The sequence below is a fragment of the Chelmon rostratus genome, chromosome 14 (assembly GCF_017976325.1).
Source record: "Chelmon rostratus isolate fCheRos1 chromosome 14, fCheRos1.pri, whole genome shotgun sequence".
NCBI classification, from domain to species: Eukaryota; Metazoa; Chordata; class Actinopteri; order Chaetodontiformes; family Chaetodontidae; genus Chelmon; species Chelmon rostratus.
The window spans coordinates 8,012,847-8,039,991 of record NC_055671.1 but is presented as its reverse complement, the minus strand read 5'-3'; the positions used below and the strand labels follow the sequence as shown (position 1 = coordinate 8,039,991).

The window sequence follows — 27,145 nt, the reverse complement described above, 5'->3', positions numbered from 1 at the left end:
AGGCAAATGTCATGGTTCAATCTCATAAGCACTGGCCTCATTTCTTTTAATCCACCTACAGTAATAACATCCAATGACGACACCTTTCACTTTGGAAAGAGTCAATCTTAAAACGATTACAGCAAACGTTGCAGTGCGCCAGGAGCTCCGTACGCGGACTTGTAAGAAGGTGGATAATCACCGAGGATCATTTTGTATTGCCAAAACTGCAAAACAAGCATCCATACACTGAGTAATGTTCAGCATTGCTCAAATATGTTTTCCTCTTCAGGTGGCTACATTCACTTTTTTAATCTTTGGCGTTATGTCTTCTATAAAAATGGGGATGGAGGATGTGAAAAGATCTGCAAAACTCAAGGTCCGCTTAGCAGATGGAGTTTTCTCAGTTGTCAAACGGAAGTCGAAATGTTTATTTTCCATTTTTCTGAGCAATTTTTGAACTTCTCTTCTGTGTTGGCTTAAAATATTATCTTGACAGATTTTTCTTGACCTTGGAAACAGCAGTTGCCAAAACAATATCAACTCAAGGTCCACTTACTGCCTTGCTGAAAAAAATTAACAAAAAATTGGGACTGAAATACTCACCTAGACCTGTGGATTTTAAACTGGACACATGAGGTTTTCTGATAAACAAAACTGTAAAAGATATTGAGGAGGCAAGTTAGTGTTGCCACAACTGTTTGATTCCTTTACATTACCGCCATCTACTGGAAGAATTGTAAGTGCCAGAGCATCCTTCACAAACGAGATCAAAACTATTGCCTCTTTATTCAAACTACACGGTAGCTGAAGGCCATATGAACAAGCGTAATTTGATTAACACGTTGCTTTGCAAAACAGAAACATGCTAAAGTCCTCAATCATAGTCACAGTTCCATGTTTTAATAACAAAGACACTGCAATAAATATGACAGCACCAATTGGAAAATGAGAATTTATTACAACACACAGACATTGTATATCCAGTCACTTTCAAATCAGGTGACTTATACAGTTAGTCCTGAAAACTGGCTGCAGTGGGTACGAAGTATTGTAACTGTCAAAAACAAACCACATGCCCATTAACATCCATTACCTCTGGACACTTCACAACATACAGAGTAGATCTGAGCATGCCAGACTCCTGAAAAACCCAATTACTTTGCATAATAATATAATGTACAAACTATTTTTATATTGCATATTGACGTACTGTACAAAACCAACAAACTGCTCTGGAAGATAAAAGAAAAACATCAACCGGGTTGAGGAGCAGGTTTAGTATGCTGCAGAGTGAATGGTAAAATGAGACTGGTGGAAAACTGCGGGTGCATGATAAATGGTTGAGGCTGGGCCACAGCCATACTTCCGCTGGCATAGCCTAGAAATTCTTACCGGCTCAAGTCTATCATATTTCTCAATATGAAAAAAAAAAAAAAAGCACCTCTGACTCCTTTGTGCTAAGGCAAACATGACTTTTATGCAAAAAGAAGGCAAACAAATCACCTACAACAGTAACTGAGCTGCCATATTAACACAAACCAGAACTCCTGATCTCTTTGTAATTTACTGTATGCCATCAATCGTGCACTTCCTGTCATCAAAATATGCACCATAAGGTGTTTTATGTGCAGATTAAAACACAAGTTATGGATGCAAATCATACACGAGGGTATAATATATGAGAACAAAGAGGAAGACATATTGAAATGGTGTTAGTGGACGCTTAAACAAACAAAAATCAAGGGCAAAGCCGACTGCAAACCACCTTCTAGTGAGGTACAGGTCTTGATCTTTGCTTTCACATCAACATACAGTACCATTACCCAACAACCAACATACTTCTGATTGTACCATTTAAACAAATGCACTTGTAGATAGGCCCGAGGTCTGACAATAACATAAAACAGTACTTTAATCGGCCAAATCATACATGGAGATGCTTGGAATGGAACAATGTGGCTCTCCAGCAGAGAACCATCAAAGAGTCAGTTCGGTAAACCACACATATCTACAGCATCTACGTGGATAGATACCACTAGCTTAATATGTTTCATGTTTTTTTTAATGATTTGGATGAACTGACCCTTTCACACCTCCTCGCAAGCTATGCATTAAATACACCAATTGGCTAAATAACAACTGTGATCATGACAGTACATAGTTAGTCACTGGTAAAGACACAAAACAAATAATATAGACTTAAAATCAACACCCTCACAAATACCTCAGACCAATGCTTGTCAAATTTCTTCCATTATTTTGCCCCCCTATGTTACCACCTGGAAGCTTCCAAACAACTAGTCTGAGGTATTATCCCTAATAAAGGAAAGACTGGCAAGTTACGGCAGTCTAAATGACCTAAAATAATTCATCCATTTGTTACTATTTAAACTGGAAGATTGTACGTGACACAATTCGGCTGAACCGATGTTATCTCAGATTGTAGTGATCTATCTTCTTCAAAATACGTCTTTTGGATATACTATACATACTTAAAAGTATGAAAATAGATTGAGCGGATCTAAAATTGAAGGGGGGGGGCAAGAAGAAGAGCGAGAAGAGAAGGTCAAAACAGCAACACATATACAATCTCAAATTTCTCACATATTTACAAAAACAAAGACTTTGTATAAAAAGTATACATCTGGGAATAGCCCTGTGGCACACCTGATACATGAGCAAACGACGCAGGTTATCCTTCTAGTCACAGGGAAGACACACTGGTTCCATGAGACTCAGCACACACACAAGGCAGAGTTGTGGCGCTGTGGTAGGATACTGCTTTCCTCAGAAGAGCCTCTTTCTCCCCTTTGGGCATGAGTTTGATGGGTTTGTTCACTTTGTACATTGCTGTGGGGCGTCTCCTGGGGGAAACCTTTGCTGGAGGACCGACTAAGCCGACGGTGAGGACCTCTGAGTTCAGGGGGCGCGTGTGGAGAACGGCGGGACTTTTTGAATGGAGGAGCAGAAGCAGCACAGTCCATTTGGGTCGTGGAGTCTTGCTTTTCAAAAACACTGACAGGGCCATCTGAGGGGGGCAGCGCAGCCCTCACAGAGTCCACGTCAGGTAAGAGCTGTGCGGTGGCACAGAACGCTGCTTCATACAGCCCAAATGCCTGCTCCAGAGGTGTGGAACGGTCTCTGAATGGGGAGGGAGCACTCACTGCGTCACTCCGCTGAAACAAAACAAACCCAGAAACAAAATGTAAAATAAAAACGTAATCATTTCTTATCAACTAACTTATTTATTCCAATTACAGGTACACATAATACACATTTATCTTTACATCTAAATCAGCTGAAATTTAGTTTTTGTCAAGAATAAAAAAACAAAAACAGCTTGTCAGTCATCTAAAATTGAAAATGAGACACACAGGTGAGTGATAATGATACAAGTGATAATGTGGACTGTACAAAATGTAGGCAGTAAATGAGTTTCAATTGAAAGAATGTTGAATGTTGGGTAATTTGGGGGGTAAAGCCATTCTCAATGCTCTCTGTCTTGTATCTCTCTCTCTCTTTTTTTTTTTTAAATATAATTGTCTGTGCAAAAATATTATTGAGGAAAAATAAGGAAACTAATCTCCTTCCCAAGAAAATCATCCTCCTCTTAAAAGGGTTTTGGAAAGTACATTCAGTATGTACTCTTCACATATTCTCTTTTATTAAAATAAGACCACAATGCTTGAGTGAAATGGCTCAAAACTTGGTAACCATGTTAGCTACTGCGCCTGTGCGTTAAGTGGCTTTCTGCTGGGCGTCAGTGAGTATGTTCCAGCCATTTGTTATTTCAGCCAGCTATTTCATTTGTCGCCCTCTACTGGCTGAAGTGGGAAGATGGTTTGAGGTGGCACTGGTGATGGTAACCAGCTAAGTTGTTCAATGTTTTTGGTTATCTCACTTTCGTGAATGACTCTGGCAGATACTCAGCAACACAAATCATCTACAGCTCTCTTATAGCAGATGCTCAGAAGCAGCTGTATGGAAAGCTTGTCATTTTATGTACAAACAGGTGAATTCTTTCAACAAGACGAGCCTGGCTCTTCAGCGGTTGGATACATCACATCATTGGCGGGTCATGTTCCTGACACTTTCATACATTTTTAGAACTGAGCAGTCACCTCACTACCACTCCAGGCACGGCCATCCCTCATGTTCTTCTCCAAATATCTCATCTTCTTCATAAAACATGTCATCCTCATGCTCCGCCTGTTGGCCCCGAAAACAAAGAGTGATTCGTTGAAACCAATAGTCCGCTGATAGAAACTGCCGGCATGACCTACGTCAACAGCCGTGTTGACTGCAAACCTTCATTATTTTAACTGGCGGAAGTATTAAACAAAAAAGACAATAAAAAATGGACAGGAATATATAAAGGACAATACAGTGAATAGCAAAACACACCAAACAAACGCACAAAAATATTCAGTATATTTTTCCATTGTCAGAGTGGTCCTGAGGTGCTTTCCTCACCATGAGCCACTCTGCATTTGGAAAATATCTGTCATTTTGCTGCATGATTTCTATGGCTCATCCAAATGAAACGTTACAAAAGGAGGATGCAGCGAAGCTACGGCACTGACCTTTGGGACCTCGCACGTGTTATAAGTAGTTCCTGGGTATGGAACATGGTCGATTCCCGTAGCCATGTCGACCACGATCTCATCTCGGTGCATGGGGATAGGTGGGCCCCCGCGCTCCTGTAGGGCCAGGACGATTACTGTTGTGTTGTCTGCTCGGAGCATGCGTTCTTTCCAGAACAGCAGGGCTGTGCATCCCAGACGGCGGGCGCAAGACATTCCCTTTGGTCCCTAGAAGGAGAAAGGAAATGAATTATTTCATAAAATCGTGTTTACACTACAATCCTGTAAACTCTAGCTTAATAACAAATACCTCTGATAGTGATGGCTATTCTTTATCTACTCTGTCACTACATGATTATGTATTAGATGTCCAAGTACCTACCACCATTTTATCGTGACTATAGCACATATTGACAGCATTTTTGGGTGGCATCATGTTCCACAGTCCGTCGCTGCCGAGGATGATGTAGCGATGGCGTTTGGGGTCCAGGGTCATCACTGTGGTATCAGGCTCTGGAGAAACCACAAACTCCCCACTATAGAAATCGTAGCTCCACAGATCACCTTTCAGCAGATGAGAAAATGTGATCACTCTTGGTGGAATAATTAAAACAAAAATGATTCATGAGCAGTGTGCAGTGTAATGTCATGTACTCCTATCTGGACAAACTGGGCGTCATCTTTACCGAGGGATCGGGCCACAGCCAAGAAGGGGATCTGGTCGATGACTGTGCTCCTCCTCACGGGGCCGTTGTGGGTCAGTCTGGGCCTCTTCCACACAACACGGTTCACCCCAGATTTCTTCATTACGCTGCATTTGCAAGAATAACACAACATGTTTTCAGGCTTGACAGAAAATACAGTAAAATATCTGCCCTTCATGTAACGTCATGTGGCTATTTGACCGTCCCAAACCTTTTAATATGCTTCAATCTTGAAACAAGCCTCCACACAAGCAGTCATCTGTGAGGTCCTGTTCACCAACTCACCTGCCACCCAGGCGTTCAATCCTCTCTTTTTCTTTAGGCAGTTCAGGTTTATGGTCTTGTGTTACTTCGAGTGCCTGGAGCGTGATATCAGAGTCATTTTCTTTCACTCCGACCACTACTGCTGAATCCCCTACATGGGCAACATACATGTGAACTCCTCGGATCACAATCACGCTGGCTGTGGTGCCTGACGTACTGGGCAGGCCAGTGATAGTCTTCGGCCACTCCGCTGCACGGGAAAAGATAAATAAAAGAGGGCACATTGAAGGCAAGTAGAAGGTAGACTGAGGGTGCAGTGTCCTGCTGGACCAGGTCTGAGTCAGGAAGCCTTTCCTCAGCTTTAAAGCAGTCTATAACAAGATCTGTTGTAAGGTTAGGTTCAGCCTGCAAGCGAGCCAGAGGCAAATACGCACTTTTGTACCTGCTACACTTCAGCAGTCATACAGCCCATAACTTCAAAAGCAACCACTGTTTTTTTTTTTTTACTTCTGTATCCTCTGTGTCTGCACTCTGCTGAATTACACTGAATCTTGAAATTAGTAGGAGTAATTCTTAATTTGGCAACACAGACATTTAGCAAGTAGCCTCATGTTGTTTAGGCTAGTTTTTAGACCGGCTTAACCAGTTTTCCATTCTACCAACCAGACCAAACCACAGCATTACCGTTAAAACTCCTCTCCTGTGTCATTGCTTTGTCCATTTTTACTTTAATATTTAATTCTGAATCTTGTATATTTGCTTCATGCTGCTCCGTGGTTGTGGACATGATGGTTTTCTCGCCTCTCATCCGAGGGGCTTCTTCAATTCTAACTGACTGGTGGGGAGTCCCACATATTTAACCTATGCAGGGTCATTATTAAGGTCATTGGGTAATTAATGCTTGTGGTTTCGATGACCATGATAACAACCCCAGGGGTTAAACACCTGGGACCCCCCCCCCCCCATTAGCGCAGAGTTTACTAAACAAAATTGCTTAATTCTGGTTCAGCCTGTCAGGTTCATTACAATAACTTGAGATGTCTGCAATCCTTTCTGCAGAGATGTGTGTATGCATTGCAGTGTATCTCATATTAATGAACAATGCATTATGTTTCTGTCAAATTACCAATGAAATAAATACAGATTGTTCAGTAACAGCAATGTAAACACTGAAAGGCCTCCATCAGGCTAACTCAACACAAAAATTACAATAGCCTGACTTCTGTTATAACCCCAAATTTGACTGACATTATTAGGGTCACAGACTAAGACTTAAAATGTATTAATATGGCGGTAGTTTGGGTTTGTAAAACGTTTGTCTTATGTTTATCCCTTAATCCCCGCACATCTACTCCTATGTTGAAAACAGTCATGAGAGATAAATTGTGTAGGCGTCATGTCAACTCTGACAGCTGTGCTATGATCCGATGACAGCCCACTGTGTTCATCTGTTATGGGGTAGGCCAGTCAGCAGAGGATTGAGCACCATCATATCAGCTGGGCAGGATGCTACCTCATGTGACAGTTCGCAATGTAACGCCGATGATGCTGTGACAGCGTGAATTGTGAGCAATAAGTAGCAATAAATACAGACAGCAATGCATACGACATGAAACACAAGTAACGTTAAGCTTAAGGTAACGTTTAGGGACTTACGCAGCTCTTTCCACATCGCATGGTGACAGGCGATGAACCCTTTCCGGAGAGCAGCACACACTTCGCTGTGATCCTTCGACCAAAACCCCCGCTGCCTCTTCAACAAATCCCACAGATTCTCCCTGGCGAAATGTGCTGCTTCTCGACCACCGTGGCCATCGAAAACGGCGAAAAACGCCACAGACTTCCGAGTGTCGACGACGTGCTCTGCGACTTTTTCGTCTGATACCGGTTTACTGTTGATGCTACTGTTCTCGTTAGAAAGACTCTCTACCCACATCGCAGAGACTGGTCCGGATTCGGCAGCAACGTTGTGCTCCTGTGTCTCATTTTCAGTCTGTTTGATAGGTTCATTCTGGGCTTTTCCCTGTCCTCCATGTCTCTGCGACTTTGGATAATCTTCGGCTGGCGACGGCGTCGGCTCGTACTCGATTCTTATCTCGACAACATCCTCCATGTATTTCCTCCCTCCTTGCTCGGAAAATGCACTCATACGAAACACTATTGCCTCGTCCATGATAGTGAACGCCTAATGATAATTACCTAGGCGATAAAAGGACACATGTAGTTGCTAACTGTAGCTTGCAAGCTAAATTTTTGAACCGATTTTGCCGCGATTGTATGGCCGAAGGCTTCCTTCCTTTTTGTTTATCTTCTCCGAGACGTCCCGCTGTACGTAATGACGTCATGTTTTTCCGCCTATCAACTTGGCAGCGACGCATGGTACGCATTTATGCTGCATTTATGGGCGCTCCGAGACTTTGCTCTTACATTAAGCGGTCACATTACAGACAGAAAGAAAAAAAAGCGAATAGCCTTGAATGTGGCCATTTTCTTGGCTCACTTGATTATATCATCATCAACCTGTCACAGACGTGTCCCAACTGCTGTCTTGTGTGTTTTCGTATTATTATCACAACTCAAGAAAACTTTCTAAAATTGACACTTCGAGAGACGAGGAGACTTTAACGTAGCACATTTTGCGCAGAATTCACGGCATAACAGCGAAAATACAGGTAAGCAAACTATTTAAATACTTTTTTTCTGTTTTGATCATATAATGTATGGTTGTGAGCTTTCGGTTTATCATTCAAAAACTTTCCGAAGCAATATTACAGCTTTCATGCAACTTCTAAATATTGGGAAATTGCCTTTAATCATTACTGTAAATTAAGTTGACTTTAAACCACAGTAAGTTAGCCTATCTACTCAGACCCACTGTAACGGTTAACTAATGTCAGAGAGAAACATTTCTTTCTTTCTTTAGCAAAACGTTATTGCCTGCTTGTTATTTTAAACATATTCTTAAGTTGAAATTCACTGCAAGGTCTTGGTCTCAGTTATGTAAAAACACGATGAAAATGACCGTGTTATTTTTATAGTCAACATCTTGCATCTGGATTTGGAGTTTTCTTATGAAAATAGGCTTGGCCCAGCATGCTTCACACTTGATTTCAGAGTTGCTCTGACCTGCTCATACACGACTTGTCTTGAATGACACCAGACTTAAACTTGCACCAAAAAAAAAACCACCTAAATGTGAGGGTGAAGGTGACGTGTCACAGCAGGAATTGCAGCACTGAATTCTATTTAGCCACTTTGTTTACAGGGTGTTGCTGTTACGCATGCCGCCTCACTGTCACACTCCCATGACTTACAGGGACACGTGAATAGAATGAAGCCATTATTAATGTTATTAGTGACACCTGTTCCTTTTCTGCAATGCGAAGTCAAAATTCTGCTGTGCCCTCTCCCACTCCTCCTCCACTGTCAGGTCAAGCAACAGCTACTGGACAGCAGACTCCTCCCAGCTGTCGAAGAGGTTTGCCAGCCTTGCTTGTACTCTACAGTCATGTATTGAATGTGGCTTGTAAAGATATTTTGAGTTTGCTTGTATCGTGAGAGCTGCTGTACAACCCACTGTCAAAATGCTTTTTATTGAAAGCTTCTATTCCAGCATTTGTCTTTGAGCTTGGCTTGTAATTGTCTCTCATGATAGGTGCTTGTGTGTGTGTGCATGTGTATGTTCTGGTAATTGTGCCGTATCTTATCTCAGGTGAGGTGAAACTCCACAGCAACAGAAAAAAAAAACAAAAAAAAAAACAATAACTGACAACTGGAGATATGAATTCCCCCACAAATTATTTCAGAGCCAAGTGTTTAGCTTGCTGAATGTAAAGATTCACACAAAATCACAATAATTAATTGGTTCTTGGAGCACAAAGGTTTAATTTAACAGTGGGGTGAGTCATTCTGGAGAATGACTGTTGATATTCACTGAATATCTCCTCACAGTCCCCAAGCTGTCCGTTCTGTGTGTTGCACTGAAAAAAAAAATCCAGCTTTTGTACACAGCCCTGGCTCTGTAAATGGGAAACAAAAAAGCAGCATAACACTATTCCAGCCAGTCAGCAACAGGCAACAGGTGGTACTCATGCTTGTGCACATGACAAGGGGAAGGGGAGTCGGGGTGTGTGTGAGCGGGACGGTAAATTTGGCATGCTAAAGTATAACCGCATTGTGAAGAAGGCGGGTTGACATATCAGCAATCTTTCTCCAGAATGACTCAGCCCATCTTTAACCCATACTTAAAAGTATGGTTTGCATGCATGCAATGCCATGTATACCTGGATTTTGCAAACTGCATGAATGTAATGCTAAGTCTTATGTAGTTATGAAAGAAAAGGACATGGATCATGTCATCGTATGCATGTGTTTAAACAAATTCAACAGTTTTCATAAAAAAGTCACTATATAATAAATAACAGTCATAGATTTGATTTTATTTCTTCACATTTGGTGTGTTTGCATGAGCTCATTATAAAGTAGTGCTACAGTAATGCCAGGTGGAGGCAGTGTTAATCCAATCAAGCAACCTTAATTCTCCACCTCTAGCCCCATTTTTTCACAGAAAGTCAGCAAAAAAGTTTTTTTCACGAAAGACGTTATGACAGCATGCATTGATTTATCACAAATCTTAAAGCCATCTCACATGTGATATCTTTGAGAACTGTTTCATTGTGATGAACGGTCTTTATATAGAAACCACCTTCACATTAATTATCACACTACACACACACTGGTTCATGACATGACAAGGTAATTCTATGGTGTTGTGTATATTTATGTATATGCCATCAATGTGTGTGTGTGTGTGTGTGTGTAAGCATGCATTTGTGCCTGAGGTCACAAGTGAGAGTGTGCAAGTACAAGTTCGTGCAGTGCGTGTGGAGGTGCATGCAGTATGTGTGCAATGCTTTGCCCGCATGCCCTTTTAGACCTTGAGACAGTAATGCTGTTTGTATTCCATAAACACAGGCCTTGGTGGAAGAACAGAGAAATGTTCAAATCTTTGGTTTCCTTTGTGACAGACAAACGATTGACGTTGACAAGAAAATGTCTTGCAATATAAAATGCAGGCATGGATCTTGCATATGTACACACGCTTGTATTCAAATATTCTGAGAAATCCTGAAAAAAAAATCCTCTGAGCAGCTACTCGGCTCTGTGCTTTGCTGGTGGATTTCTCTTTCTGGGAAAACCTTTACATCTCTCTCTTGTGTGTGAGAAAAAGAGAGAGAGACAGTAAGTGAGAGAGGGGGAGGATGAGCATGTTTAAGTGGAGGAATAGGAATTTTCCTCATTATGCTTTCCTTCTGTGTCTTCAAATCTTCTTCATCCCTTAATACCTAAAGCTGACCTTGACTTTAACCCTGAAAACCCCAGCATCTGCTTCTTTCTTTCTTTCTTTCTTTCTTTCTTTCTTTCTTTCTTTCTTTCTTTCTTTCTTTCTTTCTTTCTTTCTTTCTTTTCCTCCCCTCATCCCTGTTTATTGCCATTAATAGTTTAGCCCTCAGAGAGGTCCTGTCTGCACACAGGCCACTCTTACAGATGAAGAGGCAAAGTGATTTCCATGTAAATGGTGTCAGAATGTCATTTTCAAGTGAAGCTGCTGAGAAAATGAATTCCTGAAGACGAGAGAGATTACCAAGGGGCAATGACACCTGGATTGCATTCTCACAGATTCCCCATGCAGCTCTTGTATAATGGTCCATCCATAAAAATAGCTTTGTTTGGCTTCCTGACTGTGTAGATGCTGAAGTGTCAGTCAGCCAAACCAAAGAGGAAGGAAAAGGGACTCAAATATTACCATATAAATATATGGTAATATAACCACTGGTCATTTTTTGATATTAAAAAAAAGAAAAATCACAGTTAAACTTATTGTGTGTGTGTGTGTGTGTGACAGAGAGAGGGAGAGAGAGAGAGAGAGAGAGAGAGAGAGAGTCACTGACGTAATTTGTTCCTCATCAACTTACAGTGTCGTAAAAGTGTAATGATCAATTGGTGCAGGCACAAGGTAAATAAATTGTACTGGGACCTCAGGGCTGGCCATTAGTCGATGTGACAGGTTCACTATACGGCTAAAGAAACAAATGCTAAGACCAAGAGCAGTCGTGGAACAGCGCAAAGAGAGACCGGGACTAAGGGTCATCAGATACCTCAACCAAAACCTCTTTTTTCCTTTTTCGAACAAAGAGAAGACACATGAAGAAAACTGTGACTACTAGCAACTTGATCTGGAAAATTAAAATAAATGCGAGATTCTACAGGTGGAAAACATTACAACACATATTAATATTCGCTGGGAACATTCAATAGTAAATGAACAAAGCAAGTGCTGCTTTTATCCTGGAGCGTTTATCTCTGCTGTTAACCTCTGCATATATCTGCAGCTCTACAGTTTGTTAATCATGGGTCATAGCTGAAGGAAGAAAATCTGATGATCTAGAATTAATTTTGTAGACGAATGAGTGCAAAAAATTATATTTCAATATATACTAACTTGTTGAGAAAAAGAGTGAGCTGCTGTAAAATACTCTGCAATTGCAGATATAGTAGCAGCACTGGAATAGCATTGATCTTATGTTGTGAATGTAATGTGTTTTCTGTGAAAACTCACTTGCACCAATAATGACCTTTTCATTCATTTCTCAGCTTTCAACAAAAAACAAAATGTATTTTTTTTTTTTTTAGTATAGTTCTTTTTATGATTGGCTGTCACACACTGGTCATCTGTATGTATCTCACCCAGGGTTCAAACTGCAAGTGACTTGGTCATCCTGACCGGTTAAGCAGCATTCTTGCTGGAGAAGACCAGGTTTCCTCTTGAGATGATTATCTTTCCAATGTCACACTCACACGCCTGCTCCTGTCAGCATGATGGATGGCCATGATATTGACTTGAGGTTGATTCAAAACCGCACTGCTGAGTTAGATGAAGGATCTCGATAAGAGCGCCGTTGATAAGAGTGAAGCTGAAAAGAAAATTGTCTTGGGTCACATGCCCTGATGCCCCTCCATTGCAGCAACAGACTCTATACATTTCCTCATCTTTTTTTTTCTTCAGAAGAAGTATAGGTGAGAATACCTAAAAGGACCAGAGCTAAATGTTCCCCTTCATGGATTTTCAAAAGCTCTCAAACTCATGGATGTGTGTTTGGGTCTGCAGTATACTGCACAGGTCATAGGCTTGCATTCAGTGCCTCATTTACTGTCAGTTATGAAGAAATATTTGACTTGAATATGTCTGAACATAGATTGATCGCTCCATAAATAAAAGAGGAATTAGTAAACTTTTTCATGCATTTTGTGTCAGCAGTGTTGAAACTAAACGTGGGCTGTTTGGCTGAACTGAATGCAACACAGCATTACACCTAAAGCACCTGTGTTTTTGCCTGATTTGTGTAATTCACTGAGCCCATCACATGGCGCTGTGTGGTAGACCGAATTGAATAAATAGCTGATGAGCAATGTTGCAGATCAATTCTTCTTTTGTTACACACATCATTACACAGAAGAAGATGCATTCATCAGTCACTGTGGACATAGTTTTCAATAAGGTAAAAAAAATCAATTATTGTACAAAAAGGTTCATTTGATGTGAGTACAATAAATAATGATAATAAAACCCACAGTGTGTATGAGGAGTGGGAGAGTAGAGAAAAGACATGCAAGTCAGGACTGAAAAATAAAAAAAAATATATTAGTGTAAATGTGTTTGTCTTCGCTATCTCTATGATGAATTGGGTATTTTCCTGCCTTGAGGCACATGCATGCTAAGCTTCCAGCAGCCCCTCTGTATATACCTGAACAGGAACAAGCAGGTAGCAAAAATAAATGAGTGAAAACCATTTCAGTTTCCCTCAGTGAAAGAGGCAGGCTGGTTTTGCTGCAGGTGAACGTAGACCCTGTGGGATGCTTTTCTGCAGATTGTGAACCACGATGCGGGCTTGTGTCCCCATATTGAAACAGCACACACTGTGATTTTCTACCCACTGTTGCAGGTAGTTTGAGCTGTGGTGTTTCATTTGGTAAACCATCAATATATACCATCAATATATGCAGTATATATATATATATATACACACTGGACTCTACTGTGTGTCAAGCCATGGGTAATAACAGTTCATTTTCCCATGTGATGCGTTATTATAAATAATAGATAGCTGAGAAATGTTGATGCTGTAAGAAATGCTGAAGTAGTGTTCACTTTACTGAAAAACACTCTTCTTTAAAATTGACTGTACATTCACAGAGTGGTTTACCAGAAGACTTAACAGAAGCACTCAGAATAGTCTTTAACGTGCCACGTCACATATTAATTATAAAATCCATGATGAAAGGACAAATTGGAAAATGAGGGGGGAAAAAGTGCATTTTCTTGTTTTTTAAAATTAAAATAAAATCAAATTGGTAATTTTATTGTTGAAATTCACCATTCACCATCTAATGTCCTTGAGTGTGTGAGGAGTCAGGCTTAATCTGTTGGAGTAAATTGTCTGAGTGCAGCCTTAGGACCCTGAGGATATTGGACCTAGGTTGCTGCAGAGGTAGGTTTGTGATTTGTATGCACCCCATCTGATAGTGCCTCCTGGATCACAGATGGATTATTTAGGCTTTTCCTTCGGCATAGGCTCCTTCTGCTGATTTTTTCCCCCTCCTTTTTCACAGGTCCACATCGTGTCTTCTTTTTTTCTTTCTGTCTCTGCTTTCATTGTTGGGCACTTGGATGCCTCAAAAGCACACACTGGCAGAGATTTGGCTTTTGGCTGGAGAAAATGGAACAATAATGCTGGAGGAATAACCTGGAGGGGTAAGTTGTAAAGTTGTACTCATATTCATATTAGTGAGGCTCGGTTAGCATCATTAGTCGTTTCACTGTTATGAATGCACATGTTTTTGGCATAGGTGGCTGCAGAGGGAATCGATTCCCTTCCCTGCCCATTGATTCACACTGGAGCAGATGCTGTCCACGTGCTGTGGTGCTGAAAGTTATTTGTGGCTAGCACAAATTTGTAATGAAGCTTATTTGTATTCTGATGATTGCATGTTGCCAAACAAACAACAATTGAGCTTGCCTCTAATTCTTTGACATTTCTCCCAGTTACAAGTTAGGAGACAAGCCAATTTCATAAAATGATGATAGACGTTTTACTATTAAAAAGTCAAAAAAAGCAAAATTATAATATAATTAATCTGAATGTGGAATGAATGAAACATGCATATACTCATTTATAGATATACAAAGCATGTATTATAATATACATTGATTTTAAAGATGGGTAAAATACCTCACAGTGTGCATTCCTCCAAAATCAAGCTTTTTCTTTCTCTATGGCCTCTGCTTTCTGTTTTATTTTTCTGGCTCCTGGTTCAGAAAATCCTTAAGTGGCTTTGAAAACCCGAAAGGGATTAAGCTGTGGATGTGTAACAGTTGCTAGAATTACATTTAAACAAACAAACCTACACTCATATCTTAAAGGATCACTTAATCTGGTGGATTTAGTTTATTTGGCTGTACTTTCGACTCAAAAGGCCTTCATTGTAAATATGAAGTTGCTCTTAACTGACTTGCCCTGCCACATAAAGGGGAGGCATGACGTGTCGACAAACAGTGAGGTGATATGAGGAGAATTCTACGGTGCTGTACTGTGAATGTGAGCATTGATTGAAAAATCCCTTGTAAAATTGAGTAGAGTCAGCGCATTCAATTCCGATTAAATCCCTTAATCTTAATGCCTTCCAGTGGGCCTGAGGTGTTGATCAAGGAGGCAGGAAACAGTGCAGCGGCGCCTTGCTGTGTGGTCATCAATACTTTCCCCTTTCCTCCTAACGCCTAAGTTCTTTATCAAATATTTGTATTGCCTTTAATACACCACACCAAACGCACATTTTCTTCATTATGTGCAGAGAGGAGTGCAGCTAACAACATGTCTCGTTGGATTTGGTCTTGATGCTGACATATCGGGGTCCTTCATCTTCTGGGACCAAGGGTCACCCCCCCCCTGCGGCTGGTCCATGGGCTCATCTGTTACTCCTCAAGCTAGTTTCTCTCCTCCACAATGCCAACTATGACTTGTTACTATGAGCCCTGACAGAGCTCCAGACATTGCCTCTCATACTTTTAATATCCTTTGTCTTGCTCTGATAGCTCCCTTCATGCATTACGGTGGCAGTGATGAAAGCCTGTATTTGTCCCCATCCATTTCCCCAAAAGACACGCAGCCATATGTCAGCGATAACCGCCAGCTGTTGATAAGAACTCTTCAACCTCACTTGAGGAGACAGTAAGCCTTGTATAATGCTAAAACCATGCCATGTATGACTTTGCTTGACTGACAGTAATACATGCAGGCTGTTTGTATGTTATGTGTACATCAGATGTCTGGGTCTTTCTCACTCACACAAGCCTCTTCCCCCACATACCTCCCACTGTTGTCTTGATTTAGACTCCGGTTCTTGTGCGGAAAATAGTCAGTGAATCATACTTCCTGGTTGTGGCCCCCTGCTTTCTCTCATCACCTCGGCGGCGTTGTACTACAGAGCTGCTGATTAACCATCACATCAGAGCATAAAATGTGCATAGAGATGCGCATTTAAATATGTTTGGCCTTAAACACGACCACGCGTAAAAATAGCCAATGCAATGTTGCATTAGCAGGAAATATGTGCCTTACGCAAAAGGAAAAAGTTAGTATTACATTCCTGCAAACGCTACAGGTGCATCCAAAGTAAACATGTCTGTTGAATATAAGTATCTTCCCTGCACCTTTTGACATTCCTGGTATAACATATTGCATTGCACGCATCTGTGTCGATGAGTACAGGGGATTGAATTTAGAGGGGAGAAAAGATGAGGAGGGGGATGCTGAAAGCTGATTCTGTTCACGCTCCACTGCTCCCTACAGTGTGTGATCTGTCTGCTGTCGTATAGTGGGAGCTCCCGTTCTGTCTTATTGACAATATGTTAGACGGTAAGCTGTGATTATTCCCCGGCAGACAGAAGTAGGAAGGGGAAATCAGCAATCCTGTCTCCTTTGATCTGCAGACTCTCCCCATTAGCTCAGGGGCTATGCAGATAACTCAGATGACTGATATTCTTTCAGTATGGGCAAGTTTGCAGGTGTGTCCAGTCAGGAGGACAGCATCTATTGTAGACTCTATGACACAGTATGTGCTCACGGTTATTTCCATTATACTAATACTAATGACACCAACACAAAGTTAAATGGAAAAATGCTGTACACTGTATGCAACAATGCATAGAAAAGTACTATACTGTGTGTTGATTACACATACTGCCAATCTTTGCATGCTGTTTTCACTAGATGCATCCCTTTCTTTTCATATCGGGCTTTACATGTCTTGGTAACATTTTTCCACTGGAGTTATCAGCATAATATTACACACACACTTAGATGCTTTTTCTGTTTCATTCATCTCTTTTTCTCCCACTGGAATGTTTTTAAATTACATCTTGGATTTATTACGATTTTCACACCCACTTCGTACCTTTCTCCTTTCCTTATTCCCCATATGCATAGATATGTTAGATAAAGCTAAACAATGCCCAGTTATTATTACCAGCCACATTTAATATTCATCACTCGACAGAATGCAATCTTCCTCGCTCATTATGTTATGAGCAATATATCCAAATGTAGATGTTTGTATCAGCACATTTCAATCTGAATGTTATTCAGATTGAATATCATATCACTGTGTGATATTATTGTTTCTGGCTTTCACAGCTTTTGAAACCTCAGCATTTTTACTAGATGGGCTAACACTATAAAATCTTTTATGATTCTACTAATCATTTTTATTATGGTGTCATCCATACTAATATGCCATACTTAATTAAAACAAATTGTTATAAACCCAATGCATAATGAGGAACATGTGGTATTACCAAATTTGAGTGCTAAATGTCTGATGATCGATACACCTATACAAGCAGCTCTGTGAGGCTGCACTAGGGCACCATGTCACTATGAGCAAATTCTAATTTCAGCATGCTAACTTGTTTACAATTAAAATCCTCATATGCTGATGTTTAGCAGGGATAATGTTTACCATATTAGTTTAATGTGTTTGCTAATTAGCACTAAACACAAAGTACAGCTGAGGCTGATGGGAATGTCATTGGTTTTGCAGGTATTTTGTTACAAACCAAGGTATGGGCAAAGTGACATTTTGAACTTGTGGTGGCATTAGATGAAATGTGAAGGGGTCGCAAGGTTAGCATAATTCACCCCAAATGCAACATGGATATCTGTACCAAACTGAATGGCTATCCATCCAGCAGTCACTGATATATTTCAGTTTGATGGGACTGACCAACTTACCTTCCCTAGAGCATGGCATCGCTATGAAGAATATGTATCATTTCATTTCAGACCTTCATATTTACAGCAAAATGAATAACAGTGGATTATAATGAAGCATAATCTGTGCACATACAATTACAACTTTCAAGAAAAATTCGAAATCAATAGTCATCTAACCTTCTTTCCCATGGATTTAAATAAATTCAGCTAAATTGAAGATATCACAAACATCCTTTGAATCTTTTATCATGTGATGACAAAAATATTTCACCATTTAATGAAAGTCTGTTGATAAAAAAAACAGACCCAAATCTTTTAGCATGTACACTAACTCACTAAATCACTAATTAGTAGATCCAATCTCAGTCACAAAAACAAAAACAGTTCCTGGCCCCCTCATCACTTTGTGCACAGTATATTCACTTTTTGCTCAAGTTTCTGGCGTATTTACAATGTTGGCTGTTGGGGTGAATTTCTCAGAACAATTAAAGTGGAGCGTGGAGTCGGCGGCCGCAGGGTGCCAAGACGTCCCAGGAATCTGGCTGTCCATCAGACAGCTAGGATGAGTCGCAAAGCTGTTTGTACCACAGATGGCTGATCAGTACAACTGACTTCCTATTTCTCTCGCCTGGCACTGTCACTGTGTCTCATCACCATTCCCACTTGAGAGCGAGGGTGTGTTCTGTATTGTGTGTGTGGAGGCGTGTGTTTGGAGGACTTGAGTTGGGAAGTGCAGCAGGTAAATGTGAGCACGTTTTTATGGTGTTTGACTTAGATTATGTACGAGCACATGGACGTTTGAGCACTTGAATACAGAGCGTGCACAGTTCTGCACAAAGCAGAGAGCTTGTTCGGGATGTGCCGCAGCTCACTCCTGTGTTGGAATATGACAGGAAAAGCAACACTGAATCCGTAGTAATCTGCGTTCCCTCGCTTTGTGTGGATTGGATCAGACTGAAACAGACAGATTCCGCGTTTGGCTGCATGCTGGGTGGGTTTCAGAGGAAAGTCCATCTGTCTTCCTCTCTCCTTTATAGTGGAATTGCACACAGGAACGTGGTCATACGTAGTGCTCGCCAGCAGGGGAGGTTGGGTTATTTCACTTTGTGAGAGGAATCTGTATTAAACTCCTTAAAACAAGCAAATAAAAAATTGTGTTGACCATAATAGAACTTTTTTACATTCATAATAGCATAATAAAGGTCTATTGTTATTCTCACATTATTTTTCTTATAATGATCTATATAATAGTAGCATTAAGCCAAGTTAAAAGCAAAGAATGTGACTAAACCACAGGGTATGTGATGCTCCAATTTTTATAGTATTGCATCTGTCATTTGGTTCCAGGCTCCTTAAGGCCTTCTTGAAGGCAGGCTGGCCAATTAGGGACCATGTTGGCTCTCCAATCACCCATCACATTCCTTCTCACCTGCCTGCTGTGTGTCAACCAGCTGCAGCAGGGCCACGCCGCGGACGCTTCAGGTGAGACTCATCAAGCAGACACACACAACGTGAAAACATCGAGAGTGCTTATTCTTTCAGTCGTCTGCCTTCTTTCATGTGATGTATGAATGTTATTTATGTCAAGGTGCCGCTCAGATGCTTTGGTTTGTGTGGATGAGAGAAGACAGAATTACCAAAACTCTCAGAACTTAAGCACCTTGTATGTGTTATGCTGTCCTCTTGTGGCTGAAAACGTTAACACACAGAAGTCAGATATGTATTTATTCTTTGTGATATATCCAATATACAGGCTTTTATTCTTTGCTTTTAGTTGAGCGTTAAGTCTTTTTCTGCCACCATCATTTATTCAGTGTCACAGTAATGTGTATGATGATAAAAGCCAGCTGTAATGTCCATGGGTGATCATTTGTGAACGGCGAAAAGAAGCAACTGCTGAGGAGACGTGTAATGTCTTACATAACAATACAATAACATGATTAACAGCATACAGTGTCATGTTTTGTTTGAAGTTAAAAGATTAACTTCCATAAAGACAATCTCAGTACTTTACATTTGCAACTGTACTTACTGCAAAGTGTGGGGCTTCCTATATACATATTGATAACAGGCAGCGTAATTATGTCATTGATGCATATCTTTAAATCTGCACTCCAACATGACAACAGGAAATGTTAGATACATACCTGTGTTGCTGCTTATTGGCTTTAAATTCAATGGCTCGATGAAGTGGTGGCACCCTCTAGTGGTACATCTGTACATAATATCCATGACTTTTATAGCCACAGCCACGTGCCCTGCCACTGTACAAAACAATTCAGGACCAATTCAGCAAAAGTTATGATTGTCCACGCAAGCATTTGATTTATGAAAGTTAAATATAATTCACATTCAGTTTGTGTTCATCAAAGATGTGACAATTTGAGTACTCCAAGCTGTGCAAAAGCTTTATTGGTTTCTCAGCTAATTTTCCATTAGCAGGAAGTGTGTTGCACTAGATTTATTTTCCGATCATATTCCTCTTGCGACTGCGACGTTAATGTGTTCACACACTTCACCTTTCTGTGACTGCATGATTAAATTTGATTACACCTCACAGTGTTTGCACTCCTGAAATGGGCTTCCAGAGCAATATTTAATCATCTGGTGGCAGGGGAAATATCTCTTTCCCTTCATGTATTTATACAACAATCACAAACTAACTTCAACTTGATCAGTCATCATACGACGCAAATTGGCTGGGGGTTTTTTTTTAATGTCAAGAAAGGTTCATAAAAGTGCTTTGTTGACACAAAGGGTAATCACGCTGTACACTGGAGACTAATAATTGTGACAGCTGTCATTTTGCAACAATTTTCAGCATCTTTAGGGATGCTGTACTTCATCCATATCGAATGAAACGTTTCTGCTGGCAGGAGTGCATTGTTGTTTGTTTATTTGGACTATTCCTTTACTCTCTTGACACTAAACACATTTGCAAAAGAAATGGAAAAGTAATTAAATTAAAACTCCACTGACACCGAGTCATAAATCTGTCAGTCCAATTATTAGCAGCATATAATGAATAGAAAAACCTTGAATCTAATAGTAGTATAGAGAGGCTACCATGCAAACAGTGAGATTTATTGACTTTTATTCCTTCAGCATGTTGCACGTGGTTACATTTAGCAATTTTGTGCACTTTCCTTTTAATTGCACAGATACAGATAAGCACAGAGGCAACCGTGAGGTCTTCACCCAAACACCTGCACCTGAGCCAGCATCTGAACAAGACAACGGCCTCGGATACAAAGGTACGGCCCAAGTGCCGGAAGCGATTTGTGTTCATAAGAAACAATGATCATACTTCCCTCTATGTGTTGACGGAGTTTACATCTTACTGCCTAGCTCGCTACAAAACATCTCCCTCTCATTATTCAGCCTCTGTCATGCACCATGCTGTTGTTACTGCAGCCTGCACAGCAGTTAATCCCTCTGCGTCCATCCAAATCAAAGAATATGCTTTCATGTTACTTACAGCAGAATATTTCGTTCAGTTTCCTCTTTTGCTTTTATCCTAATTTTGACATTAATCCGAATGACTGTCCTGTTTTATCCAATTATTTCCAAGCCGTCCACTTTTGCCTCGGTTTTATCTCGTGAAAAAAGTTTTAAAGGAATGTCTGAAGTAAGCCTGGACAAAGCTGGCACTCAGTAAAGTGGTGCTCCAGGTTGTGCTGATTCTGTATTTGTCCTTTGAAAGATACAATGTTGAACCCAATTCCCAGGGAGAGGACTATGTTTCCTTTCGCTGACAAAGACTCTAATACCACTTAATGCCAGTTCAGCAGCTGAAGACCTTAAGTGCTGTGTCCAAAGCCAACACAGTTCAATCCCCTCTTCCTTCGCTCTGACATTTTATGGTAAGGGCTCTGACATGGGACGTAGCGGGACAGAACAAAGCCAAACGTTTTAGTTTCCTCTCCTCGTAGCCTCTGCGATGTTGGAAGATGACAGAATCCAGTTTATGTGCTGCACAGTCTGTCTGACACCTGGAGCAAATTCAACCCAAAGAAGAAAATGAGATGCTGAAGTAATAATGTTTTTTGGGCTTTTATCTTAAAAGGGCACCGTACAAATATTTCCTTTTTTCTTTTATGTAATCTAAATTGGAGCTTTTACTGGCTTCCATCTGACGGAGTTTATGTGCAGCTAATGGTCGAGAGAGGGATTCTTTATCTGCTTACATCCTCTCTCGAGATAAGAAGCCTATTTATTTCATACCTAACATTGTTGTGGCCCAGCAGGAAAAAAAAGATGACAGTGAGATTGTGAGAAGTTGAAAGGATGCCCAAGTCTTAACGATACACAAGACCATCCGGGTGGCTGCCAGTCTGCCAATTTGGAGGGAGACTGAGAGGAGCAGAGGCATGGCCATTGCATCAGCTTCTCCCGCTGTGTCGCGGACGGCGAGCGCGAAGGCTGTCTCTCATTTTGCTTCAGCACTTTGTATAACCCTGAGCAACTGTATTGATGTGCAGCAAGAGGCGCTGACAAATAGGCAAGATATGAACGAGTGGAGGGAAATGAGAGAGCCAAAGAGCTGTCACAGATAATAGAAAATAGGGAGCGTGGAGAATCAGCATGGAAAATAAAAGCTGCAATGGGGAAATAATGCAGTGTAAGGCGCAGCTAATGAGGGCGATGTGTTGCATACACAACTGTTCCTCCGTACATCCACACAGCTCACACAGTCCACTGCATTTCACCTCATATCAGGTATGGACAAAAAAAAAAACACACACACACAAAAACCTGCTGCAAAACAATCAACAGTCACTAATCGAGGACGAGCTGAGGCCAAGTTTGTTGCTCTGTGGAGACTCCAAATTATTTATTCCTTCATAAATATTTTTTGGATTTGGCTTCATGCTTTTTGGAGATATTTTCTCCCCTGGCTCCGAACCAACTGGAGAGCTACTTTGGAGTCAAATAAATAAATAAAAACAGGTCTCTGTACTTGGCACCGTCTCCTTGAAATCCTTGCCATTTTTTTTGCTGTGTTGCCATGAAGACGTGCATGTCTTTGTGTCCATTTCTCACCATCTGTTCCTGGAAATATTGCTGTTGGAGATGCTTTGGATTGTGACCAATGGTGAAATGCACGATAGTCCGCATTCAGCTGTGTGCACTGTTGAGGCCGCGCATGCATAAAGCGAGATTTCCACTGCTGAACCTCCATCCTACCGTCATCTGAGCTTTAGCCCCACTGTGATGACGGCTAGTTTATTCCTGTCAGTGTTATGAAATGAGACTGAGCAAATGTGCTGGTGGTGAGACTGTAATTTCCCATATTTTATTGGTTGTTTACCAACATGGCTCAGCTTAGAGAGCAGGCTGCGTTCAGCAGAGCCACCAGTGGTCCACAATGGGCAATTAAAGGATTTGAGGCAAGAAGTCAGGGAGAGCTGAGTAAGTAAACTTTGCTCAGTCTAAATGTGGCTTTAAAGACCAGAGGCATCACTGCTTTTTTCTGTGGTGTGTAAGCGAGAGATGCAGAGAGATTGAAGTTTGTTTAGATGCATAATTATCATATTTTCTTCTGTTACTAATCTTGGTCGGATATGTAAAGGAATTTTCAAGTGGACGCTTTTTTTATGTAGAAATTATGCATTTATGCATATTTTCGTAGCCTGCCTGCTTATTCCGCTGTGGCTTTGGAGACCTCAGTGTGGAGTTGGACAATTTGGACGCCAACCAGAATTTAACCTTGAATATCAATAACGTCCTTCAAAACCAAAAAAGAAACTATCTCAGATTTGCAGCCGCAGAGGTTATGCTGCTGAACACGCAGGGGATATCATGACCACACAGCATGAAAAAACAAAATCCCAAATCAAACAATGACTTTTGCCGCCGCAGCCTGTGCTGCGGGCCTGCAGCCAGCAGAGGGCGCGCTGACCTCCTCAAATAACTCCAAACAGTCTGAGGTTCACTGGGTCACAGAAATACTTTAAATGAACTTTAAAGAATTCATCTTCCTCAATTTAAAATGCTTTTTTTTTAATCGAAGCAGAATGTCACGCGGGCTATGTGATTATTACTATTATTCAACATGTTTCATAATAAGACATAATGTGTTAGGCATTATGTTTCTAATGCACTTAAAACGTAATTTAGTTTCCCCAGTGGTATACTGAGAGGTCAGAGGGTGAAAACTCGAAAAAATTGATTTTTCGCCACAGAGAGAAGAAGCACATTGCTACTGCAGCTGCCGGGTGTCGATGAAGGCTCACCAAGAATACAGTATTCTGATCCTTTTAGGTTTTAATAAGGGCACAGTGGAAGTGCACGTCCCTCTGTCTTCATAGGAGGATAAAATTAGTATAAATAATTCATCAAGGTCAAATTATGTCCACTTTCAACTGCAGACACACTTTAAAATATTAAGTACACTCTTGGTTTGGGAATTCTGCAGCTCATAAAAGGGTCTTTTTAACATTTTATATTGATGGACACTTAAAACAAAGCGTTTAATTGGTCCAGCGAATTGGGTTCGCAAGCTGCTGCAGACTGCTGTCAGTCAGTAAGCTTGAAACAGCTTATAACAAGGGACTTGATACCCTTCCATTGGAAATTGAAACTACAATATCCACAGCCCGTGGTTTTAAATCATTCTGATGCTTTCCTAGCGTTTCTCTGGCTGCTGTAGCCTGGATCTTTTTCATAAGGGGCTTGATGCAAAAAGCCTAGTGGAGCCTCGCGTTGCGAATGGATCCCTATGCGGTTAAATGGTGCCTGACTCGCAGGAATCTCCTCAGCACAACAGAAAAGCCTCTGACTGGATAGGAAAACCAAACCATCCCTGCGCGCAGAGACGCACGGCGCCTCATCCAACCAGCGCCAGTTCCACGAAACCGGGGCAAAACTACACATTCAAACCATTAAAGTGAGCGCAGGTCCACGCTTCAACTCTCGAGACCCTCGCCCTCCCTTCTGTGGAACTAATAGGCATCTGACCACCGATGAAGCGAAGTTATCCGCGCCTGGAAGCGAGGGTTTCGAGAAAATCTAAGCGGTGCTGAGTGGATTACTTCTCGGGTAACCCGCAACGATGTCTCCGGCTGATCTGAACTTTGGGTCCAAGAGAAATTCACTCTCTGAGGAGCAGCTCTGAACATTATTAGGCTGTCTGTGTTACTCGCTGAGTTCAGGAACTCTCCTCCACCCTCACCGCCGGCTCTGCAGTGGAAGTTGTGATTTAGATGAAATAGGCAACAAACGAAGCGCATTCTAACTGGATTTACGCCGCTTCCAGCCGCTCGTGAATGATGCCTGCCTGTTTGACGGGAATTTACTGTCTACTGGCATTTCTGCAGATTTGTTCAGGTATGAGTTGCTCATTTTCAGTGCAGCTTTTCTTGCGTTTTAGTTTTGGGATGGGAACTTTGGAAATATCTAATGTGCTGCATGGATATACGCAAAAAAGTCATTTCAAGGGGGTGAGGCGAGAGGATGATGATGAATTTGCTGAGTTTGATAGCCTCAGTAGTGTTTGCATTTGGCTCCTGACCCGTGCTGCTCGCTGCCTGGTTGCTCAAAGTGACCCATCTCTATGCGCCAGTCTAATGAAACACAGCCTTTCACAAGCGGCTCTTATCAAATTAATGGTCACAATAAGTGTGCAAAGGGAAAAAGGGAGATAGAGTCAGTCGTATGTGAGAGCATGTTGCTTTACGCATGTGGGAACATCAATGGCACGAACTGCCCGAGCGCATGTGAGGAGTTGAAGTAGGACATAGGAGGTTATCATCCTCAGTCCTTGGTGGGTGCGTGCATTACACGAGATGCAGGTTAATGAGGAACAGAGAGGCTCGACTTGACTTTGCACCAGTCAAACCATGTCATATGCTCGATTCACTGCTCAGCAATTATGGAAGAGATGTTAAAGTAAATGTTCTTATTTGCGTTTGCTGTTTATGTTGGGATATCAGATGCTGTCAAACATCATGCTACACACACACACACACACACACACAGAGAGAGAGAGGCTTTGGATTCTGTTTTGTTGCAGCCATAGTTGCTGTTTTTCTGTTGAAGGTCAAGGTTCATTCTGGGAAAATTAAGCCAAGGATAGCATCGATATGACAGCGATAATGCAGGTGGAGGTAAAGAGTTTTTGTTGGAGTGCTTACGCTCCACTAGACTTCACTGGCTGGCACTTATTTTTCTTTAGTGTTGAGCACAGCTGATATCAGCCTCTGTGTCCCAGTCAAACAGCAGACATGGCAGGTGTATCCAGTGAAGGAGCATCAAGAGGCACCCCCTCCTCTGCCCACTAAGACTGAAAAAGCACAATAATATTATGCAAAATGGTCATGTAATATTGGTATATTTACCAACTATAGCCACAGGCTACAGCCTCAAGAAGGAAATGAACCAAAATAATACAAAACTGTATTTTTTTGTGATAATATTCACCAGTATCCTTTCAAAATTTGAAGAGTCTCTCAAGTTCCCCACTGGCGCCGGTCTTGTTCACTCTGCAAGGCAAACGGAAGACAGGCAGCTGTCAGTAACATTAACGGTGGCCACAGACGGAATAAAGAACAATGTGTTTTCAGCACTAGAGCTTTCCCGAGTGTCAGACAGTGAACGATGGCTTCATTTTGGTGCTGGACTCCCTTTCTTTGACAGCACAGAGGCAGACTTTTCTCAGAGCTCCAATCACTCTCTGCCCACTTCAGAACACACGTGGGCTCCGCTCTATTCTCGGGTGTGACAGCGTTCTTTAAATGAACGTATTCAAAGTTTATATAATGGTTCCCAAACCAACAATAATGCAGCGGTTGTTCTTCCTATTGTCTCTGACCATAGCAGATGCGGTGCAGTGCTAACATGTGGATGTAGCGCAGCTTTTTTTACCAACTCTTGTCTTGAATTTCAGTGGTGACTCAAAAAGGGAAACACACTAAGGCTTGCCTATCCACATCAAGAGCACAAAAATGTGTATGACACCAATTTTCCAGTTCGTTGTCTCTAAATTTCCAAACTGACAAACTTGGTAACCACGCAATCCGGAGAGTTTCAAGAGTGTTCAAGAAGATTTGTGCTCAAGTCTGACATGTTGTATAACCTTTAAGAAAAGTCTCTGGATGTTCAGCATGATGTGAATATATTGATTTGCACTGAAACTTGCGCTGGAGGCACTCCTTCATCACGATGTGAAACAAGCTGCCAACATAGACTTGCTCCAAACTATTGCTTCATTCGTTTGAGGAGCCCTTCCATGAAATCAAGCCCTTACTGGACTATTCATTCACTGCTCTTGAGAACTGAACAA

General features: G+C 41.3%; 2 protein-coding genes across 2 annotated transcripts in view; one reads left to right on the top strand and one right to left on the bottom strand.

Annotated features, from left to right (window-relative positions):
• Positions 1-926: 926 nt before the first annotated feature.
• Positions 927-7,836, bottom strand: LOC121617195 (protein phosphatase 1D-like). The gene is made up of 7 exons (XM_041952279.1): positions 7,190-7,836; positions 5,555-5,783; positions 5,252-5,376; positions 4,948-5,129; positions 4,566-4,793; positions 4,104-4,191; positions 927-3,158 (listed from the first exon to the last, which is right to left on the bottom strand). The coding sequence occupies exons 1-6, from the start codon at positions 7,704-7,706 to the stop codon at positions 4,108-4,110; spliced, it is 1,365 nt and encodes a 454-aa protein (XP_041808213.1). The 5' UTR covers positions 7,707-7,836; the 3' UTR covers positions 927-3,158; positions 4,104-4,107.
• A 337-nt stretch (positions 7,837-8,173) lies between these two features.
• LOC121617530 (roundabout homolog 1-like) overlaps positions 8,174-27,145 on the top strand; it is a 42,638-nt gene continuing 23,666 nt past the window's right edge. Inside the window, exons 1-5 of the mRNA XM_041952723.1 lie at positions 8,174-8,205; positions 8,964-9,011; positions 14,204-14,345; positions 19,210-19,344; positions 21,024-21,116. Of these exons, the coding sequence (XP_041808657.1) occupies positions 19,254-19,344; positions 21,024-21,116 (184 nt within the window). The 5' untranslated portion in view covers positions 8,174-8,205; positions 8,964-9,011; positions 14,204-14,345; positions 19,210-19,253. The remainder of the gene's footprint in view (positions 8,206-8,963; positions 9,012-14,203; positions 14,346-19,209; positions 19,345-21,023; positions 21,117-27,145) is intronic.

Excerpts from the sequence above, each read along its gene's own strand:
- LOC121617195 (XM_041952279.1), bottom strand. The coding sequence starts at position 7,706 with ATGGACGAGGCAATAGTGTTTCGTATGAGTGCATTTTCCGAGCAAGGA. Across the intron at positions 5,784-7,189 it reads TGCGATGTGGAAAGAGCTGC|CGGAGTGGCCGAAGACTATC; the intron begins GTAAGTCCCTAA and ends TTTCCCGTGCAG. Across the intron at positions 4,794-4,947 it reads ATAGTCACGATAAAATGGTG|GGACCAAAGGGAATGTCTTG; the intron begins GTAGGTACTTGG and ends TTCTCCTTCTAG.